Raw genomic sequence first — 22,167 nt, forward strand, 5'->3', positions numbered from 1 at the left:
CTTGGCCAACAGTCGATATTTTTTTCCAGGTACAACATATTATTTTTGATCTTCACGTACGTCCTGCCTATTCTTTCCATGGTTTACTGTTATTACTGCATCTGCAATTTGCTATGGAACACCAGAGTTATTGGTGAACGTATAGATGCACAGTGTAAAATACAGGAGGATCGTAAAAGGGTAGGTATTACTTTTTGAACTAATGAACAATTTATTTTCCGTTCGAAGTATACATTTTCTGTCCTAGGACGTTTTGTTGGGAGCATAAAATATTAATACTAGTAAATGCACAACCATTGTTATTTTAATTCAACGTTTCTTATTCAATTAGAATAGAGCGCGGGATTCCTTCTAGACTTTCGTTTCATGCAAGTTTCAATGTACGTCCACGCCGTAAATATGTCATTTTGATCCCTTGTGACACAATCTACTATTGTTTCCTTCTCTTAAATCTGACTTACTTTACAGATGATCAAAATGCTGATATTCGTGGTATCATCATTTGCGGCTGGCTGGCTTCCTTTCCATGTTTACTTCTTAGTTGAAGGGTTCTGGCCTTGGGTGAAGCTCTACAAACACTCGCGAATCATCTACATCTGTCTTTACTGGCTGGCCATGCTGAATTCAACGCTGAACCCTTTGATTTACTTCTGGTTTTTACCCAAGTAAGTGCAACACAGCGATACTAGACTACTACAAAGACTATGACCGATTCATGCCAAATAAAGGTGAGTTAGACTAAGATCGGACACAGGGTACAGCTTAGTATTTTCACGGAAACTTACGAACGTATCTTGCTATTTCAGTCAGTCTCGGTATAAAAAGTACTGACATTGACTGAACCAGCATGACAAATACGAACGTTTCTGAGAAAATACGATGAAAAACAATTGAAGTTTAAAAATAACCCGTGCACCGTCTGGGTTATCAAAATCGCTGTCAAGTTATATTAGTTTGACTCTATGCACTACATCTGTAAGATTGTATGATGCATATTCAATTCTTGGGATTTTTTTTAATGCTTGTATGATGAGCTAACTGGTGAAATTGTGCCGCACAGAATGGCGCGACGCGTCACCTTGCCAGCACAGCATTAAACATCCCCCGCAGTACGCGTGAATTTGCATGATACGATCTTTCTCTGTGTCCGATCTTAGTAGAACTTATACCGCGCTTATATCTAGATAATAAGAGGCCATAGAATTAGCTCTGGAAAATAGTACCTATTCGATGCTCTACTTATAGTTTAACAATTCTTATTACTAGATCCGGCCGTCTGTCAGCTGTTCATTGTAGTAGATGACAGAATTCAGGCCACTTGAATAATGCAAGTTCTGTTTGGTGGTTTCTCGCTAACTTTGCACATGCTTGGCAGTAATAATGCATACATATTCCTATTCAATCGTGAAAACGTAGCGTGGTACGACTCTAATGAATAGAATCAGGCGTTACTTTGCGGATATATATATTTTTTCTTTTCGCGGATGAGCAAAGTAATATTTTTTTGTTTTAATGGTCCGACTCTTTTATACTTAGTTTCGTTTATACTTTTATAATCATTTTCCGGGGTCAGTTTTCCGATTATTATTGATTTACAAACTAACAACACCTTTATATTTTTAGGGTTCCGTAATCAATTAGGAACTCTTATGATTTCGCCATTTCCGTCTGTCTGTCAGTCCGCGGCTTTGCTCCGTGATCGTTTAAACTAATAGAAAGCTGCAATTGGCATGGATACATAAATCATGCATGGCGACAGAACTCACAGAACGGTAAAACAGAAACTACAATTTTTTTTTCTCTTTATCCCGATGGTGTGAGTTATCGTTAAATAGATCTTTAAAAATGAATATAGGCCTCCAAAAACCATTTTTTGACAATGTGAATATTTCTGGAAATAATCGCCCCAAAAGTAAAAAGTATGTGTCTCCACCCCTCCTAACTTTTTAACCAGTCACAAAATTATGAAAAAAATCGTAAAACAAAATTAATAACTATCATTACGACCAGAACATAGAATATATTCATTGGCTATTACCTAATAGCCAAAAAATGCCCCTGAACCTTCAGAGGCATTTTTTGTTCCGTTACACGACTATAGCCTTTAATTATGTTCAGTTTCAGACGACACTTCAATCAAATCTTAACATGCTTCTTTAGAATCTTCCCGGGCAGCCACAAAAGGCATGGGAAAGTCGGGATTAACCAGCTGGACCGTTACGACAACTCCAGGGCAATCGCGGCCAGTCGGAAGAATGGGCTAAGTACGTGTGTTTTGTTCTCAAGGTTACATTCAGATGGCGACAGCAGCAGCATTGCTGTTACAGCGTTATTGTAGCAGAGTGGCTGCAGAGTTGACGCGGATGTCACTGTTAATCTCTTTGATGAGATAAATTAAGTGACGTATTGAAATTTCAATGCGGCTAGGACGGCAAGGCCATAGGGAATATCACGCAAAACTCTGCGTAGGCAGCACTAGCATAAACTGTAAACGAAGCGCTTTGATCTTGATGCAGCAATGTCATATTTATTCGTAACAAAGATTCTATGAAAACTTTTGATTCTGTCAAAAAACTGTTTGAGGCATAGTATATATAAGGTACTCTATCGTTTACGATTTGTGCTAATGCTGCCTCTGGCGGCGGAACATTGCAGCATTACTCCCTATATTGTCAATAAAATTTATAGTGACATCGCTCGAGTCAACTTTTCAGCAGTACCTAAGCAGCAAAGGAGTAACCTTAAAAAACACTTACCAAGTTAAAAATGAGTGCCGGCTACCTCAAGCATACCACTAGTGTCGGCCGAAATGTTAATGCAATTGAGGATAACCATTACAAATTGAACCGTAAATTGTAACCGTCCGTTACGGTTTACGGTTCAATTTGTAATGGTTATTGGTCAATTGCAATTAACGTTCGGCTAACATTGCATACCACAAGGTCTGTCTTTACTTGACAGTAAGAAACCAGAGTATGACTACCTGATTAGCGTAGAATGAAATACTTCATGCAGTCAGTGATGACGGTCTTATGTTGCTAATAAATTTGGTACAATCTTAACTGGTACGTTCTTCCACAGGTAACGGGACAACTATGGATACCTTCGTGTCGCACTCTCAAAAACCTTCGTTGGATGCATTGGCAGACGGATCAGTTGACGACGCGCAGCAGATTTGCGAGACTGATGCGTGAACTTAGTACCCGGATAAAATTTCTAACCCAAGGGCCACAAAACGTAGGCGTACCTAACGGAGTTGTAGATGGTTATAGGGAGAGCGCTCTGGCAGCATATGCTTTACGTTATTTTATACCCAGTGGCTTAAATTATTATAGCTGTGTTTCTATATCTAAGCTCTAAGGGTCCCTAGTTGACTTCGGAACTCTAGAAGAGGGCTCGAAACCGGTATTAATATACCTGTTAATATAGTTTTACAACCGAAACAATGTGTTTCGTTCATTCAAAATACCTATGCGTCAAAATTTCGTCAAAGGTCCCACTTTATCGTTTACCATAAGGACGAGATTTGCTTGTATCTTTGTACAAATAACCTGTCAAAGAGTTTTTATGGCTTACTCGTTCTATCATGCTTTGAAATTTTCTATTTAACCGGCTTTTCGTTCTAAAAGAACGAAGGAAGAACTGGTATTGAACTCAATCTCAATTGAATAATTCTTTAACTGATAACTGCAAACAGGAACTAAACCCTTTTCATTCTTGGGTGAATGAACGTAACCGGTTTGAAAATTAAATGGTTTTCGAGCCTATAATAGAAACACAAACAAAACATAAATGCATGCGAATAAATCTTTACGTAAAAGTAAAGTTCTGGCTTATCAATTAGTCATTTGGTAAGTTTAAGACCTAATCTTATCAACGTTGATGTTGGCTTTAGACAATATCATGCCATTAGGTATAATATTAAGAAAATATTTTTATATGTACTCTCTTAAACTCGCAAGTAGATGTATTTGAACATAAGAGTGCTGGCACATAGACTAGAAGTCCAATTATGATTTACAAAATGTTCTTGACAATCGCTCGCGCTGATTAGTGCGTGTAAAATGCAATGATTCGTGTCATTACGTATCTCGCTCGCAATTAGATATGCGCGTGAGGTGCACTATAAGTTGTGTCAAGGTCGTATCATTATCAAGATCAACACTAACAAAATGTGTAATTAGAATCGGCCTTTGAGTATGGCAGTGTTGGCCGAACGTTAATTAGAATTGAAAGTATTAAAAATTAACAATTACAAATTGAGCTGTAAATAGTAACCGTCGCTTATGGTTTACGGTTCAACTTGTAATGGTTAATTTTCAATTCTAATTAACGTTGGGCCAACACTGGAGTATCGCTATAGGATATGTATTACACTGTACGTAACTATGTCTTAAGATTTGTTTTAACTATCTAATTTATTTATCGTGAGTGCAGCCGGGCTGTTATTAAAATAAAACAATGGTACTAAAAATCATAATTTAATTAATTAAATAAAATTAATATGTAAATACAGTTGTTTTCTTAGTATACAAATACGTGCATTTTTTTATTATATGATCGACTTGAAAAACTACTCAAAACCTTTCTGTCTCAAGTGAAAGCACGTACTTATGTGTAACCTCACAGTTACACACATTTATATCAAATTGACGACGGGAACGCATGGCGAATTGAATGACAATTCAAATAAATAGATAAGGTAAAATTGTGAGGATGAGGTGTAAGGTAAGAGACGGACGCGTGTGGTTAGTTCAAGCACTTTATTGTTACTGAAACGTAACCTACTCTGCTGCCCACTATAAATTAATGTAACATCGGCTATGCGTTAAAATGATCCAAAAACCAACAGAAATGAGAGTTAGGCTGGAGTTAGGTCATTAGAAATGTATTTCTATGTTCTTCATTTCGTTCTTGGGCACCAAGCGGAACTCCATTGCAGAACTGAGATATTGGTATTTTAGTCAAAATGTTGTCACCCTTATTACCTAGGGAAATCTTGGTGCCCATAGAACGAAATGAAAGACATAGAAATACCTATGTAATGACCTAACTCTCATTTCTGTTGGTTTTTGGACCAGGCTCCAAACAAAGTTGCCCATGGTTCTATGAAAATATAACGTTTACAATGGCACTGTCTCACTTTGTTCCTTTCCAGTTGGTTTAAGTAAGCTTAGATGGAGTGTAAACATTTTCTTTAGCTGTTTGCCGTGTCATTCGCCTCGCGTCTCATGGGAATATGTAACTGCGGGGGATGTTATTTGTAATAAATTTGCTTTAAACTCTTCAAACCTGCTCGTAGAAGATAGTACCTTTTAGGTCGGTACCTTCTTTATAAATGATCTGGAACAAAGAGTTATTTGTATTTAAATGAGCCTAAAAATTAATTTTGTATTCTACCGGCGCAACAAGGGGCGGCGAGAAATCAATTGAAATTCCTTGTGGGTCAGGAAAAATGCTGCAAACTAATTCGCTCTGAAACTTTTTGTGGCTTTGGCCTTTGTTTGACTAGCGAAAAAACAAATGACAAAATTGATGAAATTTACGTTCCAAATTACCGCTCCTTGTCTGGCTGATACAATCTAAGAAGTTATTGATCTGCGACAGTGTTTGAAAAAATACTTAGAATTAAAAAAAAAATACTGCAGTCAGTGCAGGCAGTCAAACGTGATGCTGATGTCTTAGAACTCATTTATATATATACCTACAGCTAAATTCATATATGTTTTTACGTTTGCACGTTTTATTTTGACAAAACCTAAGGTGGATGCTTTCTGTAAGATGACGAAGCCTGCGCTGTGGATCTGAATGTATGCTATTTTTTTAGGTACCTATTAATTTTTTTTATGGGTTGAAATTTAGGTTTTTCATTCAAATTATAGATATTTAAGTTTTTATAATTATAAATTAATAAATTTAAGTTTTATATCCAAATTATAGTTTTAAAATCTACAAATGCCGAAAAGGACGTAACTTTACCCTAAAATTTCGATAGTATCATTACATTGCTGAATAGAATCGAATACATGTATAATATATATGGCCATATGTCTTTTACAGATTTAATCGAGAATCGTAAAAAATCGTTTCTAATTTGAATTGTCACAATCCTATAATTACTTTTTGACGACCGGTCTGGCCTAGTCTGGCCTTCTTGGTATGGAGTGTGGAATTAAGAGGAGTGCCATCTCTTATGGTAGAACTGTTGCAAAAGTGTCCAGCTGTCAGCTATAAATAATAGTTCCAAATCTCTCCAGAGTAGCGCTAGAGTAGCTAAGAACCTAGGCGCTATTGACGGAGTGAAGTGCGCTGTCTATGATTTGATTTTTTTGTTCAAGTATTCTAGGTATTGTAGCGCCACCTATTTAAGGTTTTTTGATGACACTTTTTGGTACATGGAGATTTATTTCCTTACCTCCACCTTCCGTACTTCTTGGCTTACCTTCGAGCAACACCGGCTTCCGACACGTCGTCGGAAGGGAGGAGTCTTAGCGAAATCTTACCGTACAAATCTTTCTGCCATTTTTTGCGAGGGGAAACGTACACACAGTCGCACTTCTCACTCACTACATACAAAATCCAATCTGTAATGACGACACAAATACATAGAAAATGACACACATCAAAGACAAATCTTGCACACCTCGATCTCTTTTTGTGTACGGGCGAGACACAACATGCACCGACATAGGTACAGTTGTACCTATGCTTCGGCAGAGGGGAAATAGTATGAATGCCGTCTCCCGTCCCGGTGTTGCTCGAAGTGGCTTACCGTGGGACTTAGTTAATTTGTGTAAGAAGGTTTCTATTTTTTTTTTTGACATTTGTTTTATATGCTTTTACTTACATGCTTCATGGTATTGCCTTCAAACACCCTGTCCATATGAAGTTTACCGCCATCAGGGAAAGTCATAACAGTCTGCACACTATCATCGTTGATCTGACAGCTGACTTTAGTCTTGATGCCATCGGGAGTCGTGAAGTCGACCTCTACGCCTGGAGTCATCTTCTGGTTGAAGTGTTCCTGGCCATCTTTGGAGACGATGTACTGAACGGAGCCGTCGGCGTTTTTCTCGAAACGGGAGATACTGTCGGTGCTCTTGATTAAGCCACGGACTTTGTCGGGGGCGTCTGGAATTTTCAATAAATATTTAGTTTGGTAGACCTGCGGCCTATTCAATGAACGGTACCTACTACAGATATAGTAAACAATTCTTTGCTATCGTATTTTCTCGAAAACGTTCGTTTTCGTCTTGCTACTTCAGCCAACCTAAGTACTTTTTGTACAGAAACTGACTGAAAATACGATGGTAAAAGAACGCAACTCCAGAGATGTCTTTAGAAATCGGTATAGAAATCTTCTTTTTTTTTAACCCGCATTGCTCCGCTCGCCGTCGGCAGGGGGTGTTCATCCTCATACCCTAAATCCTAAAGCGCGCACTGTACGGTTTAAGAGGAATTTCCTCCCGCGGATGTTCCGGCTGTTGAATGAGCTCCCTGCAGAGATTTTCCCAAGGGTATACAGTATGGGGTTCTTCAAAAAAGGAGTGTACAGGTTTTTAAAGGGTCGGCAACGCGCATGTAACACCTCTGGAGTTGCAGGCGTCCTTAGGCTACGATGACTGCTTACCATCAGGAGGGCCGTATTGCTTGTTTGCCACCGACGTGGTATAAAAAAAAACCTAATACTGCTGGAACATCACTGCTGCAGGGTTAACAAAGTATACGTCACTGTGAATTGCCATAAAAAATGACACCTTTTTATTGTAACGTACAGAACAAATACTAAAAATGCACTTACTATGTGCCTCCAAGAGCTCATCAATATTTTCAAACTTGGTTTTCTTGTAGTTTTTCCCGTAGAACGCCATTTTCGTACACTTCAACTGCCCGCAATCAGTTCAATGTTTCACAATTTTTTATGTGGCCTATATATACTACTTCAAAATAATCAATATATCTTTGCTACCATATTAGATTCATTTAACGATAAGTACAGAAGTATTTATCTGTAGATAAGTGGCAATTTGCAATGAATGTCTAAAGAAGTGTCTCAACTCTCAATAATACCAATTAAATCTAATAATGCTTCGCTTTCTTGCAAATTATTTAATTAGATATCCCAACGATATATAAAAAAATATACAATACACGATATACAACGACATGATACACATACACACGATATATATGTGTTATAAACTCATTATACGCAATATAATATATTGTTACTAATCCGTAAGAATAGTTTATTATTTCATGACTAACTATGGCGGTAATCGAAGACAATATCAGTAATTGTTACTTTTCATTTTAGTGATGTTATACTTATGAATAGGCGCTGGTGGCCTAGCGGTAAGAGCGTGCTACTTGCAATCCGGAGGACGCGCAGATTTATTTATTTATTTTAAAATGTATTGCACAAACACAAGTAAAACGTACATAGGCGGATTTAATGCCTTGAGGCATTCTCTACCAGTCAACCACCACCAAAACAACCACTAACCACCACCACCAAATCAAAGTCTACGAGTCAAATCAAATCTAACCTTTAATGACATGACCATAAGATTCAAGGCACACGTCGTGGTGAAAGTCACGATATATCCGTATATGTAACGGTTTTTGGTCCAGGAATGTTTTACTTTAGGTAAAAAAAGAGAAATATGGGCATTGTGAATGTCATCTCGCTTTGTGTGGTAGGGCACAGCACCGCGAATGTCATTCCAGATCTAGATAGAGCAGAGCCCAACTGGGGAAGTACCTTACAGAAAACCGCAGCCAAATAAGTCATGTTCCTGCCGGTGAGTATAGGGTTGCCAGAGCTCAACGGGGGGGTGTTAGGGCCGGCAACGCGCATGTCACTCCTCTGGAGTTGCAGGCGTACATACAGATTGCTTACCATCAGGAGCATATTAGGAGCTCATTTATTTTTAATTCATAGTTTGCTAATTATTTTACAATAAACTAAGTTATAAATACTTACACGAAATCATAGCCGCACCAAAAACCCCGATGTATGTATTATGCATTGAACTATTATTACTACATATGGAACCAGCACAGATAACCAGTATTTTGTGCCATGAGTTGTTTTCGGCTACAAACTCTGGAAGCAGAGTGTGATTCTCGCAACCAAAACGCGTAAGCGCCATTAATTAACTGCACGGATGATGTACGATTACGTTTGTCATCTTGGCTAGCGCCCCAGAGCAGTTTCGCAGCAATTCCGCCAAATTGCCATGACAGGAATCAGGTGCCTCCTTACAAATCTCCGTCAGACAGTGTCTAAATCAGGACAGGTTTGTCATTCTGATGAGCAATCTGCTTTATGAGCAATCTGCTTTATGAGCATCTAATTTTTGGTGACTGTGTAATTCGTACAAAGTTCCATCTACAATAAAAAACAGCTAAGCCGAATCTCCTGGGAATTTGCGAATAGGTATAGTCAGGGGAATGTGAGTAGAATACATATATACGTGCGTCTCTCTACGTATGCCAAGCACTAGCTTTAGCAATAAGTACATTCTCGATATAAAACAAGGTCAATGAGAACTGTAATATTACTTAAGGTGTGTATGAATTATCAGAAGAAGATATCGCACATGATAAGATTATAACTATCGATGACTGTTCTTTTCATTTTTCCTATTGGTCGGTGTCGGTACTTGGAATTTATTTTGGAACTGTGAGTAATTATTTTCTAATCCTTAGATTGTTGTCAAGGAAAGCAAATATGGGTTATTTTTTAACAAAACACTACTTTGCGGTGTTTGTCAATGAACGTTAGATCTATATCGATGTAGATTGTAGGCGATAAAAATGTAGGTCATTTTTTTGCAACTCGGAGAATAAATTCGGCATCGACCTCACAAGATTGGTATGAGGTTATAGAGTAATAAAACATTTTTTTTTATGTTATGTAAAACAATATCATTTAATAAATTAAAGTAAAATAATGATGTGAAAATTATTCAGACGACCTCGTAATACACTGTGGCTTTTTCGGCGGCACCTTGGAGGTACAATTCCTGAAACAAGATAATAATTAAGGTTTACAACTAACTTAAGTGTTTAGTTAAAATTATGAAGAAGATATTAAGCTTGTTGGTTACATACGTGTCTGAGTATTACATATCTATGGAAAGCCATTAAAAATTATTTGAATTTGAAATTGTTTGTGTGAAAATACGCTAGGTAGGTAATAGTACATTATGCAACGAGTAATGAGACATTGGAAACGAGGGTGATAATTAAATTAAATTAAGGGGGGAATTAAAGGTCCGAGTTTGCAATATTCTTACACACAATGTTTTTCATTACGACATTTCAAACATTCGTCTGCCATGTTGTATTTTTTGACAGGTTATAGGCATTGAAGGCACAGATCCATCCAGCATTCAGCCACGATTAACAATTGTGTAAAAAAATTTGAATGGCTATTAAATTACACCACTTGCACCATTCCACTAAAGGATGACTCACGCTAGAGTGAAGTGAGTCATCCTTAACACGCGGTAACTGTTTAAACCTGGAGATAGTAAACGTAGGAATCCTTACTTAAGTAATCCTTCGTACATCTTAAAATAAATTGTATTGAAGGCATTTTGGTGAATTTCCATAGGAATTCTACCTTCAATTTATAAACACAGCCTAAATAAAAATAATCCACTCACCATTTTCAAGCTGTTAGCTTCAAAATATCTATCTATATTTACGACCTTCCCATCAGGCAAGTGCATCTCCGACTTCAAAACATCGCCTGCCAACTCAAACTTGACTTTGATTTCCATGCCATCAGGGCTATTATAGTCGGAGAGGGTTGAAAGGACGATCTTCTGGTCCAGGACCACCTTACCGGTGCTGTCTTTGACCACGTACTGGAGGGTTCCGTCGGCGTTTTTAGTGAAGGAGGTAACGGTGTCTTGGCTACGCAGGAGAGCCACGGTCTGCGCGGAGAGATCTGGAGGAGGAGAGCACTCACATAATAATAATAAAATAAATCTTTATTGCTTAAGGCTGGTTTTAGTGTCATACGGACCGTCAGTACGGAGTGATCCGCACCGACTATTAGAATGAAATTCATGTCGCCGTCCGCGCGGACCCGTCAACCTAACTCTAAAACGTTCCCTGAACTTAATACATATTGGTCCGGTGCGGAGCGATCCGTAGTGACGGTCCGCATGACACTAAAACCAGCCTTAAACCTTACATTACATTTCATGTTATACAATTTATGAACAAGAAACAGGTGTATTAGGTTTGTAACACATTTAGGTATGGGGTTGAGCCTCTGCTTCCCGAACTAGGTCAAGCCTGTGACTTGGGAGTACTGACTCCCTGGAATCACTGGATTCCTCCAAGGTGTGGGCTCTTGATTTGGTAACAATGGTATCATCACAGCCTAACCTAACCAGGTATAGTACACTGCTACTTGGAAATTGAAATATTCTCAGCCAAGCTTAGTGAGATAAGAAATACAAGTAAATTTGCTGCCCGACCATTTAAAACAATCATATTAGGTAGGGCGAAAAAAAATCAGAAAAAGTGAACACGGTCTCCAGTGCCCCAAGCTGGAATCGAACCAGCGTCCACTGCTATCACGGCAAGTGGTTGAGCTACTTAAGCTTGGAAAAATTAGACCTATGCCATCGTGACCGTGACCCCGGCGTGTCACGGTGGCATAGGTCAATTTTTTTCCGAGTATATGCATTTCTTAGGGAAGCCTTATTGGCGCCCCATCATTTACTCAAAATAATTTAATTTGTTCTCATACTTCTAGTAGCTAGTTATTTGTTTTAAAAGGGGGCAAAGTTCTTATTTAACCGCTCATGCTAATATTGATAGCCGACCAAGCGAAATATTCCAAAATGAAACAACGAGCGCGTTGCAAGTGATAAATAAATGGAATCTTGAATGTTGCGCGGTTTCAAGTCACAAGGTTTAAACAAATTTTGCCACCTAATTAAACACAGTTTTTTTCACCACACAAACATAAGGAAAATACTAACTTTAAAGCATCAAATCAAATCAAGTCCAAATCAACGTTATCAAATATTTATCATTCAAACTCATCATTTAGAAGTCATGTCTGCCAGCCAACATAAGAAAGTACTTTGGTACTCTTGTGGATAAAATGTAATTTTCTCCTCAGTTTTTGAACAATCAAGAGAGCCTTTACGTGCTGGTGTGCTGAAATACTTATTTACGATACAAGTGCAGAAAATAGGAAATTCGCAACGAGTGGTGATAAATTAAAACATGACCGAAGAGGGAGTGTTTTAAATCGACACGAGTTGCGAATTACCTATTCGCACGTGTATCGTACAACTTTTTACAGTACATATAGCTCTTTAAACTTTCGACATATGCACGGAAATTCGTAATGCGTTTTAACTTAGTGTTGATGAAAGAATCACCTAGAACAGATGGTCAGAGAACAATGTCAAGAAAGCATTAATGTTGGCCTTATAATGAATTGTAATAAAACAAAACTCTTAACTAACAATGAACCCCTAAACATAACTGTCAACGATGAACCATTAGAATATGTACAAGACTATATCTATCTAGGCCAAATAATTTCATTTGTAGACCAAATGACCAAGGAGGTGGACAAAAGAATTACAAATGGCTGGAAAACATATTGGTCATTAAAGTATATAATGAAGAACAAAGACTTTTAGCATGTCAGTTAAACGTAAGGTATTTAACACCTGCATTATGGAGTGTGGAATTAAGAGGAGTGGCATCTCTTATGGTAGAACTGTTGCAAAAGTGTATATATGTAGCTATAAATGATAGTTCCAAATCTCGCCAGAGTAGCGCTAGAGTAGCTAAGAACCTAGGCGTTATTGACGGAGTGAATTGCGCTGTCTATGATTTGATTTTTTTGTTCAAGTACAGGTATTGTAGCGCCACCTATTTCAAGTTTTTTGATGACACTTTTTGGTACATGGAGATTTCGTTCCTTATCTCCACCTTCCGTAACCTGCATACTTCCATGTCTAACGTATGGATGTGAGAAATGGGCTCTCACAGAAGCACACAGAGCGAAACTTGCGTCATGTCAGAATGGAATAATGGAGAGGAGCATTTTAGGACTTAGAAGAAGGGACAGAGTGAGAAATATTGACATTTATAAGAGAAAATACCATATTTACAGATATTTTACATAGAATAAACCAATTAAAATGGAAATGGACAGGACATATGATGCGCTCTAAAGAAGGAAAGTGGAGCAAAGAAATAACAAACTGATACCCTAGAGGATATAGTTGCAAGAAAGGCCCACAGTTCTGCAGGTGGGAAAACGAAATAACGCTAACAGCGGGATCGTTTTGGAGAAGAGCGGCTATGTACAGGAACCACTGGAGAGATTTAGAGGAGGCCTTTGCCAGGAGGCAAACTGAGTTGCGAGATATAATATAATGTAAAAAAAAAATAAGTCTACCCTATCTGAGTAATAAAGGCTATTTTATTTATTTATTTATAATGCGTTTTAACTTACACTAGCTACTAAAACATAATGAGCGCAGAATAGGCCTAAATTTTTGACCCTTCACTTTTTATTTTATTTTAGAATTTATAGCCTGGTGTATAACTATGCTACCGTCTCTGCCCAACGTTGTTTTTTTACATGGATAACAGTGGAACTTACTCGTTTTTTTGTTTTTTTTTTTAATATATATACTTCTGTATGTAAATTAAGCTTTACCACGAATAAATGATTTATGATTATGATTATGATATTTATTTTAATTCCGCCTTATTTTATTTTATTACAAGCTTTTATTTACTTTCACCTTAATACGGTCAAATTAACTCAAATTTCACTAAAGTCAGGAACTAATTCTAAGGACTAATAAAATCACTACGGATTGTTTTGTATGGGCTAAAAATCTAACTTTATACAATCGTTACTAAATTCACCCCCCCGGAAAGGGGTGAAATCGGCTGAAAATAATGTAATGGTTATAACTAAGAAGAGAAAAAAGGTGTACTCGGTGTAATTTGGCGTACGTTTTACAACACTTATATCTAAATTCGCACGTGTTATTTATGTTAATTTAAGCTACGGAACAGGTAAAAAAAAAACAACATTAAAAAAAATCTATTTTGGCCATTGCGGGTCTGGGGAAAGTAATGTACTCGGTGCAAATTGAGTAAATAATTAGAAAAAATATCTAAATCCAATGTCAAATTCGCACCAAGGTGCGACACCCGGAAAGTAGTTTTTCATGTTTTACTGTCGTTGTACTTCGGGGGAAATTTTAATACTATTGGAAATTGATGCAATCATATTCATTTGATTTTGTTTACATTCGCACCCCATAAAAAATTGGCATTTTTATACGGAACATGCAGTTTTGTAATCAAGTACCAAAAACGTAGAGCAATAAATACACAGAAGCGACAAGCGCCTGATTAGTGGCAAGAGAAGGAACGCGCGTAGATGCACCGACGAAGCACGGCTCTTGAGGCACGAGTAGTGGCATATACTGCAAAAATAGTAGGGTTTCTGAGTATGCAGACAGACAGTCAACAAATTAAATACAGGTACGCTCAATGTTTGTTAAATTCGAAAAATCGCATTTTTCCATATACTTACGAAAACGTTAGACTACTTAGTTCACTCAATGATTGTTTAAAACAATAGTTCCGTTTTAATGCCAGAAGAATGATTTGTGCTCGTTGCCCGTCAAAAGTGTCAAACAAACTGTCTCGGAACAATCGCTGCGCGTAGGATTTGAGATCCGGATATCGGGTCATAAGATCCGGATATTACGGATCCGTTAAATATGGTTATTGACCTATAACCGGAACAATTTTCTAATGAAATTTATGAATAATTTCATACCATTTTGTCATTTAAATATAGTATTTTCATATATTTAATCAATTCAAATACTAACAGCACATCAATTTTGATAGGTACATACAGGTGTCACGCAGTAACTTTATACAATGAATGCGAATGTTGCTTAATGCAAACATTAGATCATTGGATATCCTGATGACTTGGGGCTATAGGCTCAAAACAAAAGCAACCTGAAGGCCAAGGCTAGGATAGTAGAGTAGGAAGGAGAGAAAATTGGTCTGATAATCAACCACTAGAATATCTCCAAATGAATAGGGCTAAGATGGTCGGCTCTTTATCATTTGTCATGAAGGGCATAGTGACAAGTGATAAAAATAGAACCATGCTGCCACCGCAGATTGAAAAGAAAAGACCTACCTAAAGTAATCGGGAAGAGGAGATAGATGTTCGAATCCAAAATGCCCTAAGATGCTCAGCAGCGCTTCGCCGAGTTCTAGTGTCCAAGCTGATCAGTAGACTGTCCATGATTCAAGTCTATAAGACAATAATTAGATTTTGATGAATGACATCGGTAAGTATTACACTTGGACTCTGAATCAGAAAAAAAAGAACAAGTTCTTAGTGAAGAAGACGAAATTCTGGCGGAATATTCTGGGACCTATCAGAGATGAAGATAGAGAAGATGAAAGCGTAGGAAAAATAGGGAGCTAGAGTAGCTAGTTGCGGCACCCAATATAATTAGCGAGATTATAGCAGCACGACTTCGCAGGCTTGGTCACTTGGAGTTGGAGTGGACGGGAGAGAATCGGGCTGTGAAAAGATATACCGCAGGAGCGATGTAGCCCTAAAACGCCCTCGGAGTATCCAACTAGCGTGGAGTGGTGCAGAATAGAGCAGAGTGACGTTGTTCTTGTATCAAAGGCCAATATTCTTTTTGGGTCACTGATCCAGTGAAGTAAGTAAGTATTGCTTTCATAGTTAGTATTTCATGACGAATGAACACGAGGTGAGGCATTGGATGTATTTCCAACTATACACCAGCTAATCCAGATATAAACCCTCCTTATTAAGTACGGTTTTAGAGATAACATTATGTTAGCTATTATAGTAATCAAGTAATCATTTAAAATTAGTTGGGGTGATATCATTGTATTAAAACATAGTTAAAAACGTTATTTCTGTGTTATCTAAATCAGTTTATTCGGATATTTATTTTGGTGGATATTCGAATAATTAGAATATCACAATATTCTAATTGCAAACCCTACATATAACTTCCCAATAGGGACACAAATAGGTAATGTAAATACTGCGAGGAGGATCTTGTTTAGGAAAAACCAGAGCGATCGAGTATATTCCTTCAACAGGATGCTCTCCTACAGCATATAAAAAGGGCTTAACAGACCCACATTGGGACCAATTTACCTGAATAGCGACCCAAAAATGCAAGATTCTTGCAACTAGGCTTGGCGAAAGAAAAATGATGGACCAGCGTACACCTCTGCAAGGAGCTATTGTCTTGCAAGTGCAAAGAACGCTGTACAGGGTGTGGGGGAGTAAGACACGGATTTAAATACACTATGCTTTGCGCATGCGAAGGTGCATGCTCTGGGACAAAATAATACGTAAAAAAAAATATTTTTGTTTAATTAGTGTGTAACTTTAATTAGCTAGATCCGGAGTAAATTACAATAAAACGATCTCAGTATCCTTAATTTTGATAATAATACTTTTATCGAAAATATTACTTTACTATAAATATCGTTCAGCAAGTTACCTTTACTTAAACATCATTTGCCTTGCAAATTGGACAGCGATCACCGGGGTCATTGGTCTCTATGGGTGTACCACAGGGGTCAATATTGGGACCTTTCCTGTTCCTTATCTACATAAATGACTTGCCATTCCTTGTAAAGACCCACCATGATATAGTATTGTTTGCAGACGACACTTCACTTATTTTCAAAGTCAAACGACAGCAACAAGCTTACAATGATGTAAACGATGCTATTTCAAAAGTAGTAAATTGGTTCAATGTTAATAATTTATTGTTAAATGAGAATAAGACTAAATGTATTAAGTTTGTCACTAGTAATGTAAGGCATGTAAAAACAAGTGTCATTGTGAAGGATGAGGAATTGGAATTAGTTGATAGTACAGTTTTTCTTGGTATAACTTTAGATTCTAAACTCCAGTGGGGTCCCCATATTGCTACTCTTTCGAATAGACTGAGCTCTGCAGCTTTTGCAGTAAGCAAAATCCGTCAGTTAACTGATGTAAAAACAGCTCGATTAGTATATTTTAGTTACTTCCATAGCATTATGTCATATGGTATTTTACTGTGGGGTGGTGCTTCAGATATAAATACCATTTTTGTTCTGCAGAAGAGGGCTATTCGAGCAATATATAAAATGAACCATAGAGACTCACTGAGAGATAAATTTAAGGAAATTGACATCATGACAGTGCACTGTCAATACATTTATGAGAATATTCTGTATGTGCATAAAAATATTGCCGATTTTAAGAAAAATTGTGACATTCATAATATTAATACTAGAAATAAACATAAGTTCGCCGTGCCCTTCACTCGGCTCCATAAAATTAAAAAATCATTCATGGGTAATTGTGTGAGATTTTATAATAAACTTCCAAACCATATTACTGAGTTACCAATTAATAAATTTAAGAATCATGTAAAGCGTAAACTTATTTCTAAAGCTTATTATACCACACAAGACTACATGAATGATAAAACAACGTGGGATTAATTGTGATTCGAAATGATTAATTATTTATTATATTTGAATAATGATGATGAAATGGATATTCCAATGCATGTATTTCCTTTGTTGTTTTTATTATATTTGTTTGACATTTAGAATTTATTCTAGAAACAATCTAGACTAGTATTTTTTATACATTTTTTTATTTTTTTTTTGTATGACTATATTTTGTGCAAGTTTTAGTATTAAATTTGATCTATGAATTATATTCATTAGTATTATATATGGAATAATATTTACAACATCAATAAATTGCTCTGATAATTAGATTAAGATAATTATATGTAATACTGTCTTACTATTCATAAGTGCTTGTTGCTAGGCCTACATGAATAAAGTATATTTGAATTGAATTGAATTGAATTGTATTGAAACAGCCATCCGACTCTTGGTGGTGTCATCCGGTATGGAACAAAAATAGTGTAATTTGCTTGTTTATAAACCGATTTTCAAAATTTTAATGGAATTTTATAGCTTATTAATATAGCATTCATATCTTGATACAATGTCTTCCTGTAAAACTACTAGTAAAGTTGATGAAAACAAAAAACGGATTTTTTTTCGGAAATATTTAAATAAAACTTAAAATTTCTCGCAAACTATGGTATTTACAAGGTCAAATGTATAAACCATATTGTAGCGCATTTAATTTTGCTTTTTATGACACCCCACACAAGCTTACATGTGATAAGCTTGCTGTGGTATACGCAATATTCTGAACACGGCACCGGCCATTTTGATGACGTCATAACTGGTGACTTAACCACGTTAGAAACTGTCTCCCGATGGTTTTTTAGTCAGAATAACATGCTTAACAACATACTAAAATATGATGCTGGTTTCATAGGCACATTTTGGGCCCTATATGACCATAAGGGAAGCGACTTCATACCTACTCGTATAACATTTTTTTATACAATCAAACACATTTGAATAAGTAGTCGATAAAGCAGTCAAACACCGATAGATTATTAATATGTTGTAGCATGACATCACTTTTTTTAGACATAGACAATTTACGCACAAACTTGCATTTCATTTTTGGTCGCACTTTTGAAGTTTGACAGTCGTTAGTACCCTACTACGTCAGTGAAATCAGACAGGCTTATTGATAACCTAACGGACCTTACCACGACCTCCGCTCAGTTTTTTTCCCATTATTTTTTTTTTGTTAAAATATAATTAGTAATTTGTAAGCGTTGGTGTTTATTTTGAAATTACCCACACCCAATAACCGCTTCACTTGATATCCTATTTCTATGTATCCGGATCCGAAAAATTGTCGGATATTGCAAACCCTAGCTGCGCGCTGCGCTATCTCCCCGCCCCGCGCGCCCCGCGCCACGTGCTGCCAACCACCTTCGCTTGCAGTTCGTTGCGATTAATTCTATTTACTTTTTGACAAACTTCCGGTGAAAAAAATCTATTTTTTATTTAGTGCAAATGTAGTGTATTTAGATAAGTACCGTTTTTAAAATTTTCACGTCTCTCTTAATTTCCCCCGAAGCACAATGTACAAAATAATTAAAAATACATGTTCCATAATTTGCCCAGGCGTGCAAAGTTAACTGAATGTTTATAATGCTTTAAAAAGCTTAACTTGAGATTGCACCAACCGACTGACTTATCCTCGAGCCGCAATCGAAAAAAAAAATTTTTTTAGGGTATCATACATTGCACATCTTTTTAATTAAGATATACTATGCACCAAGGTGTTCTCTATACACTACTTAGCTTGAACCTAATAGCTTTTAATTTACTCCAAAATTACGGCACTTTATAGTTTATACCTAAAATTTAACGGTCTTCCGTACATAATAGAAACGGTGCAACTCGGGGGAATCAATCTAGTTGCGCCATCTAATAAATCCAAAAAAAGCACGACTACACGACTTACTTCCATACTTTTTCTTAACTTGACTATACTACCTGACCGTTGTCTGTTTGTAATCAAATCTTGCAAGTTAAATTTGACCCACTTCCCGATTTCCGATGAAGCTGAAAATTTGCATACATATGTAAGTCGGGTGACAATGCAATATTATGGTACCATCGAGATGATCTGATGATGGAGACAGGAAGTGGCCATAGGAACTCTGTGATAAAACAACGTAACCTAATTGTGTTTGGGGTTTTTAGAATTGTCTCGTTGAGTATTAGTTACTTGTGGAAAGAAAAGTACAGTCAGCGATAAAAGCTTGTACCAAAAATGAATTTTTGCCAAAAACTTATTTAAGCTTCCTTGCAGCTATTTTTCTTATTCGGTTTAAAAGTTCGATACGAGAAAGGTACTATAGACTAGGATAAGAAAACGATACAATTTAAAGTTAATATTTTGTAACCAGAGCTCATATAAAAAGTGATCCGCTGTGCCCCACTATACCCTACAACACCTATACTGGAGTCGAGAATGGATAAGATTATGTTATTTTACCCTTTTACGGGCAGCCATATTTATGTATTTTTTTCTTGTACCTACTGGATATTTGGAATTGAATTAAGAGTTTTTTTTCAGTCTGGTCCTTTAAAGGACTAACTGAGAATTCAATTAACTATTTATATGCAGCTCAGCTGTTTTTTTGATGCAAATTATCGTTGATAATTATATTTTTTACGTATTTTCCAACTCACTTAGTTTTCCAATGACCTCCAAAGTATTTTCAGCTTTAACTTTCTTGAACTGCTTCCCAAAGAACGACATGGTGATCGTTTTGCGCTTTCGATAAACCTGAACAACCTCTACTTCATAAGAACACCTGCTTATATAAAGTAGCATTAATCTATATTTATTAGTTTATTACGTGAAGAGACAAGGTAATAATAAAAACAATCAATGTTGCCGTGATGGGAAAGACACGATGACCGGTTTGGCCTAGTAGATAGTGACCCTGCCTACGAAGCTGATAGTCCCGGGTTCAAATCCTGGTAAGGGCATTTATTCGTGTGATGAGCATGGATATTTGTTCCTGGGTCATGGGTGTTTTTTATGTATTTAAGTATTTGTAAATATTTATATATTATATAGGTATATATCGTTTTCTAAGTACCCTCAACTCAAGCTTTATTGAGCTTACTGTGGGACTTAGTCAATTTGTGTAATAATGTCCTATAATATTTATTTATTTATTAAAGACATAAAAAAAACTATCAATCTCCAAAAGGCAAACTAGACGAGCGTCCTGTATGGAAATAAAAGGACACCTATAGTCAAAATCAGAATGGGAATCGTCTCTGGTAAATTTTATGAGGATGGTGGCAACTGATCAGGGGGCGTGTCCAAGATGACAATCGTATGAAAAGAAAAAAATACCCATTGGGATGACAGATGCAACAAAAAGTCAAGTGATCATTTCCATGCATGAATTAATTTTCGATTGGCGTTTTCTATCAGCGATTTTCCATTAACTATTCAAGTAGGTACGTATTGGAGACCTCCAATCGTTATTATTGACAAGTCTCTAGTATTAATCCATAGGTACTTTGTACTGTGATAGCCGAAGATTATCCTATGTTGCATCCGTGACATATAATCGCCTAGAATTATATAATAATTAATCAAGAACCTGGATATTGACTAATACTGCTATTTAGATAAAGAGGTGACCGCAAGCAATGTTATCTTACGCCTTACGTGTACCTACCTTGAGTCAATTGAAATAAACAAAATATTATTAGAAAAGCAAAAAAGTAGGTAGATACAGTCGGCAACATAAGCGGTGAATGTGCCTACACTACGCAAAAGTACTTCAGTACCCCTAGTGTAAATAAATTCGATTTCGAAACGTGACGTACGCGTTTGCGTTTAGTCTCATTTGGTATGGGATTTTGAGTTTCCACAACGTCCCGCTTGGCGCGCTGTTTCTAAATCCCATTCAAAATGAGACTTAGGCAATAATGATTTTTGTATTTTCTTTAACAAATCAAGCATTTAAAAAAGTGGAACTGCTGATGATGATCAGAATGGAACTTTTCAACGACGCATAGTACACGTTTGGCGATTTGTCCTCTTCGCTGTGTTTGTTAAGTAAATTAGATTTTCAAAACAAATTTTCGTCAAGTTCAAGTTCTGACGATGGGGTCCATGAGGAATCGAGGGAACTCTTCAAATGTGAAAGGCATACATAAGTATAGTGATTTTTGTATTTTCTTTAACAAATCAAGCATTTACATTTAAAAAAGTGACATAATTTGATGAAGTGGAACTGCTGATGATGATCAGAACGGAACTCTTCAAGGACGTATAGTACACGTTTGGCGATTTGTCCTCTTCGCTGTGTTTGTTAAGCAAATTAGATTTTCCAGACAAATTTTTGTCAAGTTCGAGTTCTGACGATGGGGTCCATGAGGAATCGAGGGAACTCCTCAAATGTTAAAGACATATATAAGTATAGTGATCTTAGTATTTTCATCAAGAAATCAAGTATTTACATTTGTAGAAGTGACATTTGATGAAGTGCAACTGCTGATGATGAACAGAACGGAACTCTTCAATTATGCATAGTTCACGTTTGGTAATTTGTTCTCTTTGCATTTTTGTCAAGCAGTTAGGTTTTCAAGGCC

General features: G+C 36.7%; 2 protein-coding genes across 3 annotated transcripts; one reads left to right on the plus strand and one right to left on the minus strand.

The window, feature by feature from the left end:
• On the plus strand, positions 1–4,020 carry LOC133528761 (tachykinin-like peptides receptor 86C). The gene is made up of 4 exons (XM_061866220.1): positions 1–180; positions 469–665; positions 2,119–2,264; positions 3,082–4,020. Exons 1-4 carry the CDS (start codon positions 79–81, stop codon positions 3,192–3,194), a joined length of 558 nt encoding a protein of 185 aa, XP_061722204.1. The 5' UTR covers positions 1–78; the 3' UTR covers positions 3,195–4,020.
• A 728-nt stretch (positions 4,021–4,748) lies between these two features.
• On the minus strand, positions 4,749–20,382 carry LOC133528762 (uncharacterized). 2 transcript variants are annotated; one of them, XR_009801051.1, is made up of 5 exons: positions 20,239–20,382; positions 10,677–10,963; positions 7,802–10,031; positions 6,848–7,131; positions 4,749–5,343 (listed from the first exon to the last, which is right to left on the minus strand). XR_009801051.1 is itself a non-coding variant. In XM_061866221.1 (3 exons), the coding sequence occupies exons 1-3, from the start codon at positions 7,869–7,871 to the stop codon at positions 5,287–5,289; spliced, it is 411 nt and encodes a 136-aa protein (XP_061722205.1). In that variant the 5' UTR covers positions 7,872–7,977; the 3' UTR covers positions 4,749–5,286. The 2 variants fall into 2 exon arrangements, 1 of the variants encoding a protein (XP_061722205.1); XM_061866221.1 differs by lacking the exons at positions 10,677–10,963; positions 20,239–20,382 and having other exon boundaries at positions 7,802–7,977.
• Positions 20,383–22,167: the final 1,785 nt, after the last annotated feature.

The sequence above is a fragment of the Cydia pomonella genome, chromosome 20 (assembly GCF_033807575.1).
Source record: "Cydia pomonella isolate Wapato2018A chromosome 20, ilCydPomo1, whole genome shotgun sequence".
NCBI classification, from domain to species: domain Eukaryota; kingdom Metazoa; phylum Arthropoda; class Insecta; order Lepidoptera; family Tortricidae; genus Cydia; species Cydia pomonella.

Coding starts and splice junctions, on each gene's coding strand:
- LOC133528761 (XM_061866220.1), top strand. CDS start 79: ATGGTTTACTGTTATTACTGCATCTGCAATTTGCTATGGAACACCAGA. Junction 181..468: donor TACAGGAGGATCGTAAAAGG/GTAGGTATTACT, acceptor CTTACTTTACAG/ATGATCAAAATGCTGATATT. Junction 666..2,118: donor TACTTCTGGTTTTTACCCAA/GTAAGTGCAACA, acceptor AATTATGTTCAG/TTTCAGACGACACTTCAATC.
- LOC133528762 (XM_061866221.1), bottom strand. CDS start 7,871: ATGGCGTTCTACGGGAAAAACTACAAGAAAACCAAGTTTGAAAATATT. Junction 7,132..7,801: donor TGAGCTCTTGGAGGCACATA/GTAAGTGCATTT, acceptor TGAAAATTCCAG/ACGCCCCCGACAAAGTCCGT. Junction 5,344..6,847: donor AAGGCAATACCATGAAGCAT/GTAAGTAAAAGC, acceptor TCTTTGTTCCAG/ATCATTTATAAAGAAGGTAC.